The sequence below is a fragment of the Artemia sp. Qi Xiang Cuo genome, chromosome 4 (assembly GCF_049724085.1).
Source record: "Artemia sp. Qi Xiang Cuo chromosome 4, ASM4972408v1, whole genome shotgun sequence".
NCBI classification, from domain to species: Eukaryota; Metazoa; Arthropoda; class Branchiopoda; order Anostraca; family Artemiidae; genus Artemia; species Artemia sp. Qi Xiang Cuo.
This window is the reverse complement of record NC_142797.1, coordinates 81,848,545-81,865,207: the sequence shown is the minus strand read 5'-3', so window position 1 is coordinate 81,865,207 and position 16,663 is coordinate 81,848,545. Positions and strand designations below refer to the sequence as shown.

The following is a 16,663-nucleotide window of genomic DNA, read 5'->3' as shown; positions in this document are numbered from 1 at the left end:
ATATATATATATATATATATATATATATATATATATATATATATATATATATATATATATATATATATATATATATATATATATATATATATATATATATATATATATATATATATATATATATATATATATATATATATATATATATATATATATATATATATATATAAATATTTATATTAGTTAGTCTGTTCAAGTTTTATGTATATTTTTTAGTTATATTATTTTAGTTTTAGATCCCTTTTTTCAATTCTACGCTGAAGACACCTTGTTTTATATGGGTGTAATAATTGTTTCATTTTTGTTCTCTTCGTTTTCCTTTACTGGCCACAAACCCATGTTTTCTCTTTTAGATTCTTTTCTTTGTTTTGTCATGGCTGGCCAGTTCGGCTTTAAATCTTTTATTTTATTATACGGATAAACAAACAAACCGATATTTCCATCGAAAGGTATTAGCTCCGTAAAATATTAAAAAATAAATAAATATGTTCATCCTCATAATGGAAAACTGCTATTATTCGTAGTTTTTATTCAGATTAAATTTAAATTGCCTTGATCAAACAATTTGTCTGACTAAGTACTACAAAAATTAAAAGCTCGTTCTTAATTTGTAACCAAAGGATCGACTGATTTAGATATTTCTTAACTAATTAATTAAAGAGTAAAAATTTGATCAATGTATCCTCTTTTCTTCCTAAAACTACGCTGACCTCTTCTGTTGGAACTTTATTGAGCGTTTGGATTAAATTTTGATAATATTATTTGTTTGCTTTATATATTAGAAATATTTTTTTTTATATAATTTGAATGCTGTCTATTTGTTATTTGTGTTTAGGACCGTCGAACGTCTGAGCATGTAGACGATGACGCATTATCTGTTCGTAGCGAGCCAAGTGAAGGTAGGTAGAATTTATTCAATAATATATTTTAAAAACATATATTTATTAACTTAATGCTAATTGCTTATTTTTTTTATTATTTGACTACTATTGCTTATCGATATTTATTGTTTTTTATTACAATTTGTCGTTACTTATCATTATTATGGTTATTTATTGGGAATTAACTATTATTATATTAGTTAAGTTTCTTTTAATGAATTTAGTTGTTAACATGTGTTTGTAAAATCAAGATTAATGATTGCAAATTAAGATTTTCAAAAAATCGATAAAAAATGTGTTGCTAATTTGGTTATAATGTGTGCAAGTTATTATAAACTTGTCCGCCAATGAGTTTACAGTAATCTCAACAAATGCCCCAAAGAGGATAGTCTATAACAGGTTGGAGTTTTTCTGATGTTGCGATATGGTTTGGTCGTAGGCTCCTTACTCAGTCCCTATACTTTGAAGAGAATCCTTGTCTTCGCGGCTTCATAGTAGCATGGGGGTGGACCTTTATGTAAATAGAACTGTGAATAAACAGCCATGAACCGTGAGCCGGTGACCGTGAAGATTGGTGCCCCTTGCGGAAATTATGGCCCGGTAAATGACACATCTTTAAGTGTTTTGTCCCTGAATAGGGTGGGAAGAAGTCATAAATAAGATTTATAGGATGTTGGAGGGAGAGGTAAAGAGGTAAAGTTTGAACAGATTGGATTAGAAGAGGAAAATGTTTTTCACATTAATTTTTATCTTTTTACGAGTATATTTTTGGGTATGCGAAGTTAAGAGTCGATCCAGTGCTTTGACGCTAGAATTAAAAAAAAGAAAGAAAAGCTATTTTAAGCAACTTGTCCCTGAAAGGCTCCTCTAAAAGGTTTTAAATTTTAAAAAATAATTGGAGTTTAACCGCAAATAACGACGAAGACCACACTGCCTTTCCATCATAAATACCAGCAATAGGGATTTTTTTTTCTTAAGAGTGTGGAACCTCAACAATAAATGAATATTTCGACAATATATTCAAGTGCCGTCCTCGGCAAAACAAATGGAAATATAAAAGAAACTTGCATTAAAATACAAACATTAAAACTTTTTCACATTAAAATGTTTTTCCTTTTGTGTAATAATTTCAAAAACATAAAATGTTTTTCACGATAATTTTTTCTTTTTGCGAGTATGTTTTTGGATATGCGGAGATAAGAATCGATCCAGTGCTTTGACGCTAAAATTAAAAACAAGTAAGAAAAGCTATTTTAAGCAACTTGACCCCTGAACGGCTCCTCTGAAAGATTTAAGAAGAAAAAAAAAATTGGAGTTTCACAGTAAATAGCGAAGAAGACCGCACTGTCTTTCCATCATAAATGTAAACAACAGGGAATGTTTTCTTAAGAGTGTCGAACCTCAACCCTAAATGAATATTTCGACAATATATTCAAGTGCCGTCCTCGGCAAAACAAATGGAATTATAAAAGAAACTTGCATTAAAATACAAACATTAAAACTTTTTCACATTAAAATGTTTTTTCTTTTGTGTAATAATTTCAAAAACATAAAATGTTTTTCATGATAATTTTTTTCTTTTTGCGAGTATGTTTTTGGATATGCGGAGATAAGAATCGATCCAGTGCTTTGACGCTAAAATTAAAAACAAGTAAGAAAAGCTATTTTAAGCAACTTGACCCCTGAACGGCTCCTCTGAAAGATTTAAGATAAAAAAAAAAAATAATTGGAGTTTCACAGTAAATAGCGAAGAAGACCACACTGTCTTTCCATCATAAATACAAACAACAGGGAATGTTTTCTTAAGAGTGTTGAACCTCAACCCTAAATGAATATTTCGACCCAAGTACCGTCCTCGGCAAAACAAATGGAAATATAAGAGAAGCTCACATTAAAACTAAAATCTTTTTAAACAGTCCTAGCATGCTTACTTCAGGGAAGTTGAACCAGTCGAAATATTCATTTAGGGTTAAGGTTTTTTCGTATTAAAAAAAATTACCTGTTGTTTCGACTTGTTGTTTGTATTTATAGTTTCTTGTAAGCTTGACGTAAATACATTCTTAGACCACACTGGCTATACATGACAAATGAAGCTCAGAGATGAAAGAAAATAACAAAATGAAAAATAAAATAAAAAAAGCTGAAAAAACGAGGATTTTGTCCGCCAGTGGAAAACCATGAAGAAGAAGAAATAAGCAAATATTTCGACAAGAACCTCCGCCAAGTCGTTCTCAGTGCCAAACAAAAAAGAAAAAAAACGAAAATATAATCTTTCGAAGTTTACCCGACAAAGACAGAACAGACACTAAATAAAAACCAGGGAGGAATCAATCAAAAAGAATTTACCAAGATGATTGAGCAAGAATCTCAGAAGCTGTATTTCATATTTCCGGAATCTATTCCCTTTGCAACATTCGTAGTTTTCCAAGCAAGGCCATAATATGAAAAACGATCAGAAGTAATTTCAGAAAGCACTGGTTGAAATTTTCTTTATAGACGCCCGGCCGTATTCGAGTGTCGTAATATTTGAAGAAAAGCAGTAACGTAAAAAAAAACTTGTTTTGCTTTTTCTTTAGTGAATGTTGGGGTGTATAAAGAAAAACACCTGGAAATAATCTCTAAATTGTCTGTTGCCAAGTTATGTAATTGTAATTCAGAAGAATCGACAGAAAAAAGTCCAGTTGTTCATATTGTACAGTTTATTTTTCTTCTGTTTGTGCAACCGACCCGAAAATTATTTTGAAGATATTACGGTAGACGGTGTAGTTTTTTTTTCTTCTATTGAAACTGCTTAGCAAATCTGGTTAAGATTTACTAATCATTCGTTAGAGAACATTCTTGTGATCAAGAAGACACGTTTCATTATCCTGTCAATAGGGTGGCAAATCGTCAAATGTTAATATAATTTATTTAAATTTTTGTTAGTTATATATTATTGTATGTATAATAAGGTAATATAATATTATATTTATAAGTATGGTACTATATAATTTTCATCACTGTTAAAAAATTTGACGGTTAAAAGGTGAGGAATAGTGGCCCTTTAAAAATTGGAAACATCATTCATTTGCCAGACTGTGTAAACATAACCGCATCTTCGTATTAGAATCAATCGAACAGCAAAAATATGCTTATGTTTTATATGTTTTTATGATGTCTATAAGTTTTTGATATAGCTGTCAACAAGTCATATATGGGTATATGTTATATTAGTTTTAAATTATATGTTACGTTTCATAATTATAAACAAATAAAAAGACATTGAAATCAAATTAAAGTAAAACGTAGATAAAATTAATAGAAAATATTTCTTTAATTATTTCTTTATAAGGTAAAACCCCTTGTAAAAGCCCCTTGTAACCAAGAAGATACGTTTCGTATTTCGTCGTGACCCTTTAAAGATGGAATACAGTATTTGAGCCTGTGTAGACTGTGTAAATATGCCCCTTCTCCTCCTAAAAGACACAGGATGTGTGCACTTTTGTTATGGTGCGCTTAATTATTTTGGTACTTGAATGATAAACCCCCTACCGCTCAAGTTGTTCATTCATTGACGCATTATAGAACCGTTTATTTTTAGTTAGTTACTTTCAGCTTAGCGCGAGACAAGACAAAGAGAAGGGACAGGATAGATAGAAATTTATTATTTTGTCTATACATTTGCACGTTAGGGGAGGGGTAAAACATTTGGACAGTATGAAGTTAAAAAACAATTCCTATACATAATATGCAGAATAATTGTACCTAACACATTAGGCATACAGACCCGCTATACTTTACCCCACCCCACCCCATAATATGTAAATATATAGCCCGAATTAGTTTCTAAAGTATCATATTTTTATCATACTTGGGAATATTTAATTAGCATTGAGCGTTAAAAACATTAGAAGAAATATATTAGGTAGGGGGTATATCATACAAGTACCATGTCATATACAGATAATAATATTGCCTTCATTCCGTTAATAATTTACCAAGCAATCTAGTGACTAAGAACCTAATAACAAATATACAAGCCAATTACTATATGTCTGCTTGATATTGTCTCAGTGCCTGAATTTAAATACGTCGAAATTGACAAAATATTTTGATATTTGCAAGGTTGATATTTCATATATTTGGATAATCTAAGGAATTTGGATAGGGATAGTGTGTTGAAAAAGTAACTTATATGCACTTTTTAGTTGAAATACCGGTTCCCTCACCACCTACAGAAGAATTAAATAAAAACAAAAGAAGCTCTGAGATAGTTGGGGATAGAAGACCATCAGCTGGAGAGGTTTGTTTTAATTTCTGTTTTTTGTTATAATATAATATATATATATATATATATATATATATATATATATATATATATATATATATATATATAGCAAAGTTAAGTTAAACTTGAAATAGATGTGGCTATTAATATAAATAACGAAGTATACAAAATCAGTCTTGAAATAGTACAGTCTCAGGAGTTTTAGTGAGATTAAATTCATTTCAATCGATACTCAACCATTATTTATGCTGACATTTATTATTTTTAGTACTATTTTCCAATACGTATCTAATTAAACTTTTTTCTTAGGAAATCAACTTTACCATTAAGTCTGTCCTAAGCCAGGGGCTCTTAAACAGTATTTATTCTTTTTTAATCCTTACCAAAATCGCCCTAAGCTATTGTAACACTGTTACAAAGTGCATATTCTAAACAGTACTGCATGCAAAATTACCGAAACTCTTTAAGTTCCTGTATTCGTTGTATCTTTCTTTTGTTCCCTGAGCACGTGTTCATACTTCCCTCTTTTTTGCTATAATAGATGGCAGTTCTCACCGTTTTTTACCTCTCTTACTGTTTTTTGATGTTGGGAAACACTTATTCGTCTCACCTGAAGCCGCTCAAGACAGCCAGAATCGAGCCGTCAAAACTCTTTTGAGCCTGACCTGGCTGTATCTATCTCCAGATCTGTACTCTGGTTGCTCTGGTACGAGTCAGAATAACCTCTCACACATAATTCAACTGAGCAATCTTCAGGTTGCACATACAGCCTGCCCAAACTCTATCCCAAAATCCGTGTCTCACTACTGCAACTGAGGGTCTCTCCGTCATTCAAATCACCAACTCCGTTCCAAATCTGTAAATTTTGGCTTGCCAAAAAAAGCATGAAGTCTAATCCTGGCTTTGTCCCATCTACCACAATATTTCTTTTAAATCTTTCAAATCGTTTTCCACCTTTTGTTGTCATTATCGTCTCCTCGAAAACAGAATTTTTAGCGTTTACTTCTTCTTTTTTCTTTCCTCTTTGTAGCGAATTAAGTGTCTAATTTTTTTTTTTAGTTCTTTAAATGCCTTTCCTATCTTCTCCTTTATTAGAGGGCAAAGTTTAAATATTTGGCTTGCTGAAGCTATGCATGTGAGCCTTATGTTTTTGGTTGAGTCGAATTTAATTAAAATTCGTTATTTATTGTTAAAATTCGTTAAAATTTATTGTTTAACACTAATAAATGAATGAATGAGAAAGAAATGAAACATGGATGTCTCATAATTTTCATTCTTTGGTAGCTGGGATTGTTAAATTAAAAAAAAGAAATTTAAAAATAGTCTGGTTGTTTCCCTCTTCAGAGTGCAATTATCTTTAAAAGACTTTAAACGTTCCTTCTACGAGAGAGGCGATAATATAAGAAATGAATTTTAACGTGTACGAATGCCTTAAATGTAGCAGCAAGTCCTGTTATCCTATATTCCCTCTTCAGAGTCCAAATCTGGTTTTTTCCCTTTTCAGAGTGCAATTATCTTTAAAAGACTTTAAACGTTGCTTCTACGAGAGAGGTGATAATATAAGAAATGTATTTTAACGTGTACGAATGACTTAAATGTTGCAAGTCCTGTTATTTGGTGTTTGTGCGACTAGAGTCGCGACGGAACTGACAAGAATTTTCTAAAAATTTTACCATAAACTTTCTGAATCTATCACACTCAAAAATAGTGTATTTAAGTCTATAGGCTACATATTGCTAGTTAATTACATTAGAAAAAAATTAAGTTAATTTAATCATTTACCATGCGTTTTTTGTTCGGTCTTTTTTTATTATCTTGATTAAACTTTCCGTTTATTTTTTAGATTTCTTTAACATAAATATCTTATTCACTGTTTTGTTATTTCAGTAATTATGTTTGTTTAGTGTGTATGAAATAAAGAAATAAAATGAGTGGTGCAAAAACTTATCAATTGATTAAAATCCATTAAAACAGTCTTATGGTTTTCCTCATTACTTTTCTTCAATTTTTATCACGCACAAAAATCATCGAGTTTCAATAAAGAATAAAAATTACAAAAAATAATTTGTATACCAGGCGACCAGACTTCGCTCGGTGATTATTTTCTGTTTAATTAAACAAACAATAATTAAATAATTAAACAAATAACTAAATATAATTAAACAAAATACAGAAAATGTATTTTCTAGGTATATTTAAAGGTGTGACTGATAAAAAAAAAAAAAAAAAAAAAAAAAAATGGGACATCCTGTAAAATCTTTGAAATATTAATACTTGAGATCCTAAGAATTTAGTATTTGCTAGTTTTATTTTATTTTATAGACGACTTTATAAATGAAAAAATAAAATCAAATAGGTGAGAAAACTAGGAATTTTATCAGCCAGTGGTAAAATATGAACACGAAAACAAGCAAATATTTCGATAAGGACCTCTACCAAGTCGTTCTCAGTGCTCAAAAAAAGAAAATATATATATATATATATATATATATATATATATATATATATATATATATATATATATATATATATATATATATATATATATATATATATATATATATATATATATATATATATATATATATATATATATGTAAATCTAAACTTTCGAAGTGTACTTAACAAGAGAAGAGACACTCATATTGTCTGTAGAATTTTGTTCAGGGGGGAGGGGTAAAAAACTTTAAAAGACGCAGAAAAAGTTTGTTTATATGCATTTTTGTGAACAATATTAAGAACATTTCTGGTGAGACTTCTATGAAAAAAAATATATGTTTTGTGGATGTTTTTTTTATAGGGACGTAGGCAGGCCTGTATTCAGAATTTTTTTCGGGGGGGGGGGGAAAAAAAAACTTTAAAAGATGCAGAAAAAGTTGGTTTATATGCATTTTTGCTACGTTTTTATGCGTCGGACAAACATTTCGGGGAGGGTTCAAACCCCTTACCACTCGTTCCTGGATACGGCCTTGGACATAAGTTTCGTTGTTTTTCAGCTACTGTAGCACCTAAATCTTATCATGAAAGTATATGGAATGAAACAAAATAAATAATAATAATAAAATAAATAAAAATAATAATAAAAAATAATAAATGCGGGATTTATAAATGTTCGAGTGATATTTAAAGAGTATTGAGATATTGATTAATAAAATTGAGAAGATTCTGTATTCTCAATACTAACCGTTGAATTCATAAGACCTAAGAATTAACTCGTTCTCCTTTGATAGGCTACTGGAAGACCTAAATCCTATCACGAAAGCGAAAGAAAAAAAGGACCTGCTCCCCTTCCTCCAGTCTTACAAAAAACTCCCAGCAAAGATGTGATTAGTGAGACTCCAAAGAAGGACGTAGTTGACGAAACCGTTACAAATAAACAGAATGTGCCACCAATTGTGCCAAGTATCAATTTAGACGTCACCAGTGATGTATCAGGTGTTGACAAATCCGAACCAATAGTCTTTGTTGAGGCCAAACCAACCGGTGAAAATAATAATGTTGAAGATAATACCAATGCTGTAGATGCTAAAAATGATTTAGTGAGAGAAGAAACCAAAATTAATAATGAAAATGATGATAGTGATAAAGTGCATGAAGTAGTTGATGTAAGTGATGAGGCTAAAGAAACAAGTGCAATAAAACTTTTAGTGAAAGATGATAGTCTTGGCCAGAAAGATTTACCGGATGGTAGTACAGTTTTGACTGTAATTGACCACGTCGGGCAAGACGCATTGCCAACTGAAGTTATGCTTGGCTATGAACCTAGTGAATCTTCCACAGATGATTTTCTTAACTATGGCCATGAAACTGAGAATAGCACCATTATTAAAGTTATATCCATAGATAGTAATACCAAACCTCATGAAAAAAATGATTTTATTTCTACAACAATAGAAATCAAACCAGAAATCACTAAGCTTGCTGATTCGCAAGTTGAAATTTTGAATAACAGTGTGAAAGACTGTGGCAATGGCATAGACAAAGCTCAAATATCTGTGATTGCTGTTAATACTGTAGATGATGATGATGACAAAATAAATGGGATTGAAACAAGGAGTGACATATCTAATTTTTCAAATATTAGCTGTGAAAGGGAAAGCGTTGGGAGTGCTGCAGGTCAGTCCTTGTAAACTTTTTTTCAGGGCACATACATGCATCAAGGGCCTTATGGGAATTGTCCCTAAAGGACCATTTGGAGTCTTAGTAGGCAACAGTGCACATAGGTTGTTCCCTTTTAGGCTGGTGAAAACACAGAGGAAAGGTCTTTTAGTTTTTTTGCTACAAACTTTTCCTTCTTTTTACATGTTTTTAGCCCACAATGTTCCAAAAACTCATTCGAATATAGCTGCACATAGATGCAACCCCTTAGGCGGGGGGGGGGGATTTCAGTTTTGTATCAGTGGATATTTTTCCATCAGATAAAGTAGAAACATCGAATTATTTTCCACAAAGGATGTGTATGACTTATGTATTTGCTGTGCAGCAGATATTGAATCCCTTTCCTTTCATTGTTGCCCTGATATTAGATATCCGTATTACCGCGAGAAAACTGATAAAAGCTATTGAATCAAGAGTTCTTACTTTTCAAATTTCTTCAAAGACTCAAATTTTCTTTAAAATGAAAACTGACTTAACCTCTGCCAACGGTTGGTTTCCTTTGAACAGAATAGTCCCTGGCCAAGTATCCTTTTCTGGGTATTCCAGTTATTTTTTTTCCAGTATTCATATCAATGGCCATTTTTCACCTTATAAACTAGGAAAATTGACTTAAAATGCCACAAAAGGCATCTTGGACATGTATTATTGCAGTGTAGCAGATATCAGATCCATTTCATTATCACCCTTATATAAGATTAATTAAAAAACTTTTTCCGCAAAATAATTTTTTCAAAAAAAGTAAAGACCTCCATTAGACCAAAATGAACAAGAATAGAAAAAAATAATCTACCAAGCATACAACTACCACAGATCAGTATCAATAAATAAATGAAATCCAAAACATACAGAAATCAAAATAAATAACAGAGTCAAACTCAAAACGAGCAGAAATTAATATGAGTAGGGTTCAAAACTCCTGTGCTTTCTAAAAACCAGAATATAATTTGTACTTTACTGAAAAAAATTAAAATGAATGGGCATTGTCAGTTTAACATACATATGCTCATATTTATTCCTTAAATTCTTAATTAATTTTGGATTTCTTAAAGTAAAAAAAATGAAAACATTTAAAAGAATTTTTTCAGTAAAGTATAAATTATATTCTGGCTTTAAGAAAGCATAGGGGTTTTGAACCGTACCCATATTAATTCCTGCTCGTATTGAATTTGACTCTATTATTTATTATCTGTAATGTAAAACCCGACGTGTTTGTGTGTGTGGGGTAGCTGTGCTCTGATTACTTTGACTCTTAAAAATGGCACTAGAACTTATGATTACCGATCTAATGAGTCCCCTCCAAAGCATATACGGCCACCCTTTTTATAAGAACCTTATATGCCCCAAGGGCATTACTTACAACCCTCTCCCTGAGAGCTGTTTGGGGGAGGGGGGGTTGTCTTCCTCACAGACATAATTTCTGAAACCTAGGATAAATAAAATTACTATCTCCAAATCCTGATTGGAGGTGTTAAGGCAACTGAGCGTGAAGGGAGGGGGATGTTTGCTCTCAAATCTCTTTGGCTCTTAAAAAGGGCACTACAACTTCCAATTTAAAATCAAATAAGCCCTATCTGATGTTTATATGACCGCCCATTCAATAAAAACCTTATATGCCCTCATAAAATAACTTGCAACCCTATCCCCAGGGCGCTGGGGGGGGGTGTTTCAACCCTACAGACATTATTATATGTTCATTAGCGACGAAGACCACACTGCCTTTCCATCACAAACAACAAAAGTACGAAGAACAAAAGCAATAAGAACATGTTTTTAATTTATTTTCTTTCATTTCATTGAATCGTCTTGTTTTACCTTACTTTTTATCAGTCCTAGTTGAACTTCGCTGAAGTAATGATGCTAGGATTGTTTTGAAAGAATTTCCACTTTTTTGGTTTTATTGGTCGCATGTTGTTGTGAGTCTTTTTTCTTTTATATATTTTTGTCTTGCTGAGGACGGCCCTTGGACATAGGGCCGAAATATTCATTCAAATTATCTCCACTGTCTTACAAAAAGATTTCCCTTTTGTTATTCGTACTTTTGTTGTTTGTATATGTTCATTATTATACATTTCAATCAGATGCTTTTCGTGAAAGGTGGAGTTGTAGAGGGGGGGGGTAAATGCCGCCCATCACTTTTGACGCTTAAAAAAGGAACTAGAACTTCCAATTTTCAACCAAATGAGTCTCTTCTAAAGTTAGGCAACCATCCCGTCCATAAAAACCTTAAATACCCCCTTGGCATAACTTACAACCCTTGCCCCTAATCTCTGGGGTTTCTTTCAACCCTAAAAGCCTTGTTATATAATATTTAGACTATTTTGAATAGAATGGCTATCTCAAAATTTCTCTTAGATGCATTTCGGGACAATACGACGTGTGTGTGGGGGGGGAGAGGTAGCTGCGCTCTGATCACTTTGACTCTTAGAAACAGCACTAGAGTGTCTGATTACCAATCCAATGAGCCCTCTCTGAAGTTTATATTACCATGCTTTCTATAAAAACCTTATATGCCCCCAAGGCATAAGCTGAACCCTTGCCCTGAGAGCTGGGGGAATTTGTTATCCTTAAAATAATAATTTTCAGACCTTTCAAACACGTTGAACAACATGGCTATCTCAAAATTTTGATTGGATGTGTTTGGGGAAATGGTGGGCGTCAGAGGGGTGTTAATTGCCCTCCAATATCTTTATTAAAAAGGGCATTAACCCTTTCAATTTCAAATTGAATGAGCCCTTTTCGAAGTTTCTATGACAACGCTTTCTACTAATCATTTATGTGACCCCAGGGCATAACTTACAACCCTTGCACTGAGGGCTTTGGGGCGAGTGTCATCCTCAAAGACATAATTTCCAGACCTTTCAACTACGTTCAACAAAATTTACGACAGCATTGCGGGACAACGTGACGTGTTTGTGTGTGTGGGGGGAGGGGTAGCTGTGCTCCGATCACTTTGACTCTTAAAAACAGCACTAGAGTGTCCGATTACTAATCCAATGAGCCCTCCGAAGTTTATTTTACCACGCTTTCTATAAAAACCTTATATGCCCCCAAGGCATAACTTGTAACCCTTGCCCTGAGGATTGGGGGGATTTGTTATCCTTAAAAACATAATTTTCCGACCTTTCAACCACGTTGAACAAAATGGCTATCTCAAAATTTTGATTGGATGTGTTAGGGGAAATGGTGGGCGTCAGAGGGATGTTAGTCGTCCTCCTGTACCTATTATAAAGGGCATTAACCCTTTCAATTTCAAATCGAATGAGCCCTTTTCGAAGTTTCTATGGCAACGCTTTCTATAATCATTTATATGACCCCAGGGCATAACTTACAACCCTTGCCCTGAGGGCTGTGGGGGGAGTGTCATCCTCAAAGACATAAGTTACAGACCTTTCAACTACGTTCAACAAAATGGCTATCTCAAAATTTTTATTGGATGTATTTGGGAAAATGGTGGGTGTCAGAATGGGTTTAGTTGCCCTTCAATCACTTTCGACTGTTAAAAAGAGCACTAGCCCTTTCAATTTCCAATTGAATGAGCGCTTTTTAAAGTTTCTGCGACAACGCTTTCTATAAACACCTTATATACCTCCAGGGAATAACTTACAATCCTTGCCGTGAGGGCTGTGGGAGGGTTGTCATCCTCAAAAACCTAATTTCCAGAACTTTCAACTATGTTGAATAAAATGGGTTATCTCGGAATTTTGATCGGATGTGTTTGGGGAAATGGTGGGCGTGAGAGGGGGGTTAATTGGCCTCCAGTCACCTCTGACTTTTAAAAAGGGCACTAGTCCTTTCAATTTCAAATCGAATAAGCTATTTTTGAAGTTTCTATGACAACACTTTCTATAAAAACCTTATATGCCCCCTGGGCATAACTTACAACACTTGCCCTGAAGGCTGTGGGGGGAGTGTCATCCTTAAAGACTTAATTTCTGGGCCTTTCAATTACGTTGAGCAAAATGGCTATCTCAAAATTTTGATTGGATGTGTTTGGGGAAATGTTGGGCTTGAGAGGGGGGTTAGTTGCTCTCCAATCACCTTCGACTATTAAACAGGGCACTAGCCATTTCAGTTTCCAATCAAATGAGCCCTTTTTGAAGTTTCTACGACAACACCTTCTGTGAAAAACCGTATATGACCCCAGGCCATAACTTACAGCCCTTGCCCTGAGGGCTCGGGGGGGGGTCATCCTCAAAGACATAATTTCCGAATCTTTCAACTATGTTGAACAAAAGAGCTATCTCAAAATTTTGATTGGATGTGTTTGGGGAAATGGTGGGGGTGGGAGGGATGTTAGTTGCCCTCTAATCACTTTCAACTCTAAAAAGGGCACAAGCCCTTCTAATTTCCAATCGAATAAGCCCTTTTCGAAGTTTCTACGACAACTCCTTCGATACGAAGTGCCCTGGTCTAAAGAACCAAAAATAATACATTATGCCAACGTCGTTCTTTACTTAGGCAGCGCTATTGCGCTGCCTCTGATATCCGTATTACCTTGAGAGAACAGCTTAAAGTAATTGAAGCAGAGTCCTTTGTTTTTTAATAATTTCCAACGCTAAAGTTTGAATTTTGTTCCAATTCTTTAAGAATGATCCCTGAATTACAAAGGCCATTCACTTATAATGGATAGAAACCTTTAAAAGTACTAACAGAACTTTAGCGAAAAGAGCGAGGTATTGACGAGAGAGCGAACCCCCGCATATACGTAATAATTTCTGTCGCTTTGTTTGAACGTTACTCCTTACTTTCAGTTGAAAAAAACTTTCAACTGATAAAAAACTTTTATTTAATTTCTGATCGTTTTTAAATAATGCTGGGAAATCCTGCGCCCCCTTCATGGAAAAGTTTTCTTCCCCCATGGAAAGATCCTTCCAGGTAACCCCCTCCCCCGACACCCCCCCACCCACCAGAAAAAATCCCCCCCTGAAAACGTCTGTATACTTCCCAATAACCAATACTATATGTAAACAATGAGCAAAGTTCATAACTTGCAGCCCTTTCCCCGAGGAGTGTTGGGGTTAAGTCATCCTCAAAGACATAGTTATTAGGTTTTTCGACTATACTGAACAAAGTGGCTATCTCAAATTTTGATCCGGTGACTTGGGGAAAAAATGAGCGTGGGAGGAGGCCTAGTTGGCCTCCAATTTTTTTGGTCACTTAAAAATTCCACTAGAACTTAATTTCCGTTCAAATGAGCCTTCTCGCAATATTCTAGGACCACTGGGTCGATACGATCACCACTGGAAAAAAAGAACAAAAAACACGCATCTGTGGTCTTTCTTCTTGCAAAAAATACGAAATTCCACATTTTTGCAGATAGGGGCTTGAAACCTCTATAATAGGGTTCTCTGATACGCTGAATCTGATGATGTGATTGTCATTAAGATCCTGTGACCTCAGGGGGCGTTTTCTCCTTTTTTCGGAAATAAGGCAAATTTTCTCAGACTCGTAACTTTTAATGCATAAGACATAAGACAAAAGTGATGAAACTGATATATTTAGAATCAGCATAAAAATTTGATTCCTTTGATGTATATATTGGTATCAAAATTTAGTTTTTTAGAGTTTCGGTTACTATTGAGCCGGGTCGCTCCTAATTTACAGTTCGTTATCACGAACTCTCTGATACCAAATATAATAAGTTCATTAAGTTTAATGGTACACATCAAACACCACGAGCCTAAGAAAATCTGCCTAATTTTTTAAAAATGGGGAAAACACCACCAAAAAGGCAAGCGATCGTAATGAAAATCACACCATTACATTTAGCACGCTAGAGAATCCTACTTTGGAGGTTTCAAACTTCTAACTACAAAAATGTGGGAATTTGCATTTTTTCCTAGAAGAAAGATTGAGGATGCGTGTTCATAAATATTATTTTTTTTTAGTTTATTTTAATAGTAAAGTCACCCAGATCGGTGGGTAAAAATGACTAGCTTGTTGGTAAAATGCATTGCCCCCTTCCAAACGCTGTTGCTAGTGACACATCTGGTCGGTACCAGAGCAAGTCCACGGGAAGTAATTACTTATACTTCTTAAAATCAGCCTGTTATCTCTGTGCACTTTCATTATAGGGCACCGCTTCTGATCCTGCTGGATCCTGCATATCATGCTGCAGGATCTTATCCTGCTATAAAAATAGATACTATAGGATATTCTACACCATACATTGTACCTGTGTTTTGGAATATTGGTAGAAGATTCCATATTTACTTTTATTTGTCATTCTTTGCTTTTGGTTGCTCAATTTTGCATGTGGGAGAATTTTCCGGGGGATCCGCCTAATTACGGTATGTCTAGTATCAATTAGATAATGATGGAAAAAGAAAATTAAAAATTTGAGGTTGAGAGGATGATTTTATGTGTTGGTATCATATGTCGTTAAGTTTAACGAACAGCAGACATAAAACCAAACTCAAAATGAACTTTTCCGCGTTGGTAAGATGATGCAAGTTTGAAATACAGAAAAAACCTGTCCAAAAGCTTGTTTGCTAAATCCTTTATCAAGCGATTTAGACATAAGAAAGCTGTTTGGTCGTTGGGTGCTGCTGTTGCCCACGTGTTCGAGTGGACAATTCGAAACGTGTTCCAGTAGACAACTACAATGAAGTTCAGTGAAGTTTAGCCGGTGAAGTGGTGAAGTTTAGTCATAGTAAATTGGGGTTTCGGAAAAGAATCCTGTTTCACCAAAACAAGGCGCTGTCTTATGCCTCAGCAATTGCTATGACCAAAATCCATGAATTGCGGTTCTAACTGCATGACCACCCTCCTTACTCACCAGCTCTAGCTTCAAGTAACTTCTATTTGTTCTCTTGTCCAAAAACTGCTTTTACTATTCAGTTAACCTGTTTCATAATGTGGCAGCTAATGAAGCAGTTTTACTACATGTTGATTACTGTATACAAACTTGATTATCCAGTATCGGTAACTAAAGTCTATAGTAGACTAGAGTGCTGTATTTCTAGGACACAAGGATATTCAGAGGTCACAGGAATAATGGCAACGTTTGCACTAAATGCACTTCCCTGTCAAAAGAAGAAAGCTTCAGCTAACTTTTGCGTAATCGTGTTAACAACGGGACGATGGACTACATAGCTTTTGAGAACAGGGGGTATGACCGCTATATTTATAGATCAAACAACCCAGAATCAACCCATTGGATGTCGTGGGAAAGAGACCCTTGTAGTACTTTCAGAGCGAATGAAAAAATGTAAATAATACAGTGTAATTCTTAAGTGAAACCACCGAAGATTCACATTAATAGCTTAGTTCTTTGCTATAGCTATGAAACTAAAGGCCTGAGGATCTTATTGTATTTGTAGATGTTCATTGTGGTACACTTTGTACATTGTGTCTT

At 33.9% G+C, this 16,663-nt stretch overlaps 1 protein-coding gene across 2 annotated transcripts in view; it reads left to right on the top strand.

The window, feature by feature from the left end:
• Window positions 1-16,663, top strand: part of Slik (Sterile20-like kinase) — a 124,086-nt gene that overhangs the window by 45,301 nt on the left and 62,122 nt on the right. For both annotated transcript variants that reach the window (XM_089088579.1, XM_089088578.1), the window contains exons 8-10: window positions 836-899; window positions 5,069-5,163; window positions 8,379-9,264. In XM_089088579.1, coding sequence (XP_088944705.1) covers window positions 836-899; window positions 5,069-5,163; window positions 8,379-9,264 — 1,045 coding nt within the window. The remainder of the gene's footprint in view (window positions 1-835; window positions 900-5,068; window positions 5,164-8,378; window positions 9,265-16,663) is intronic.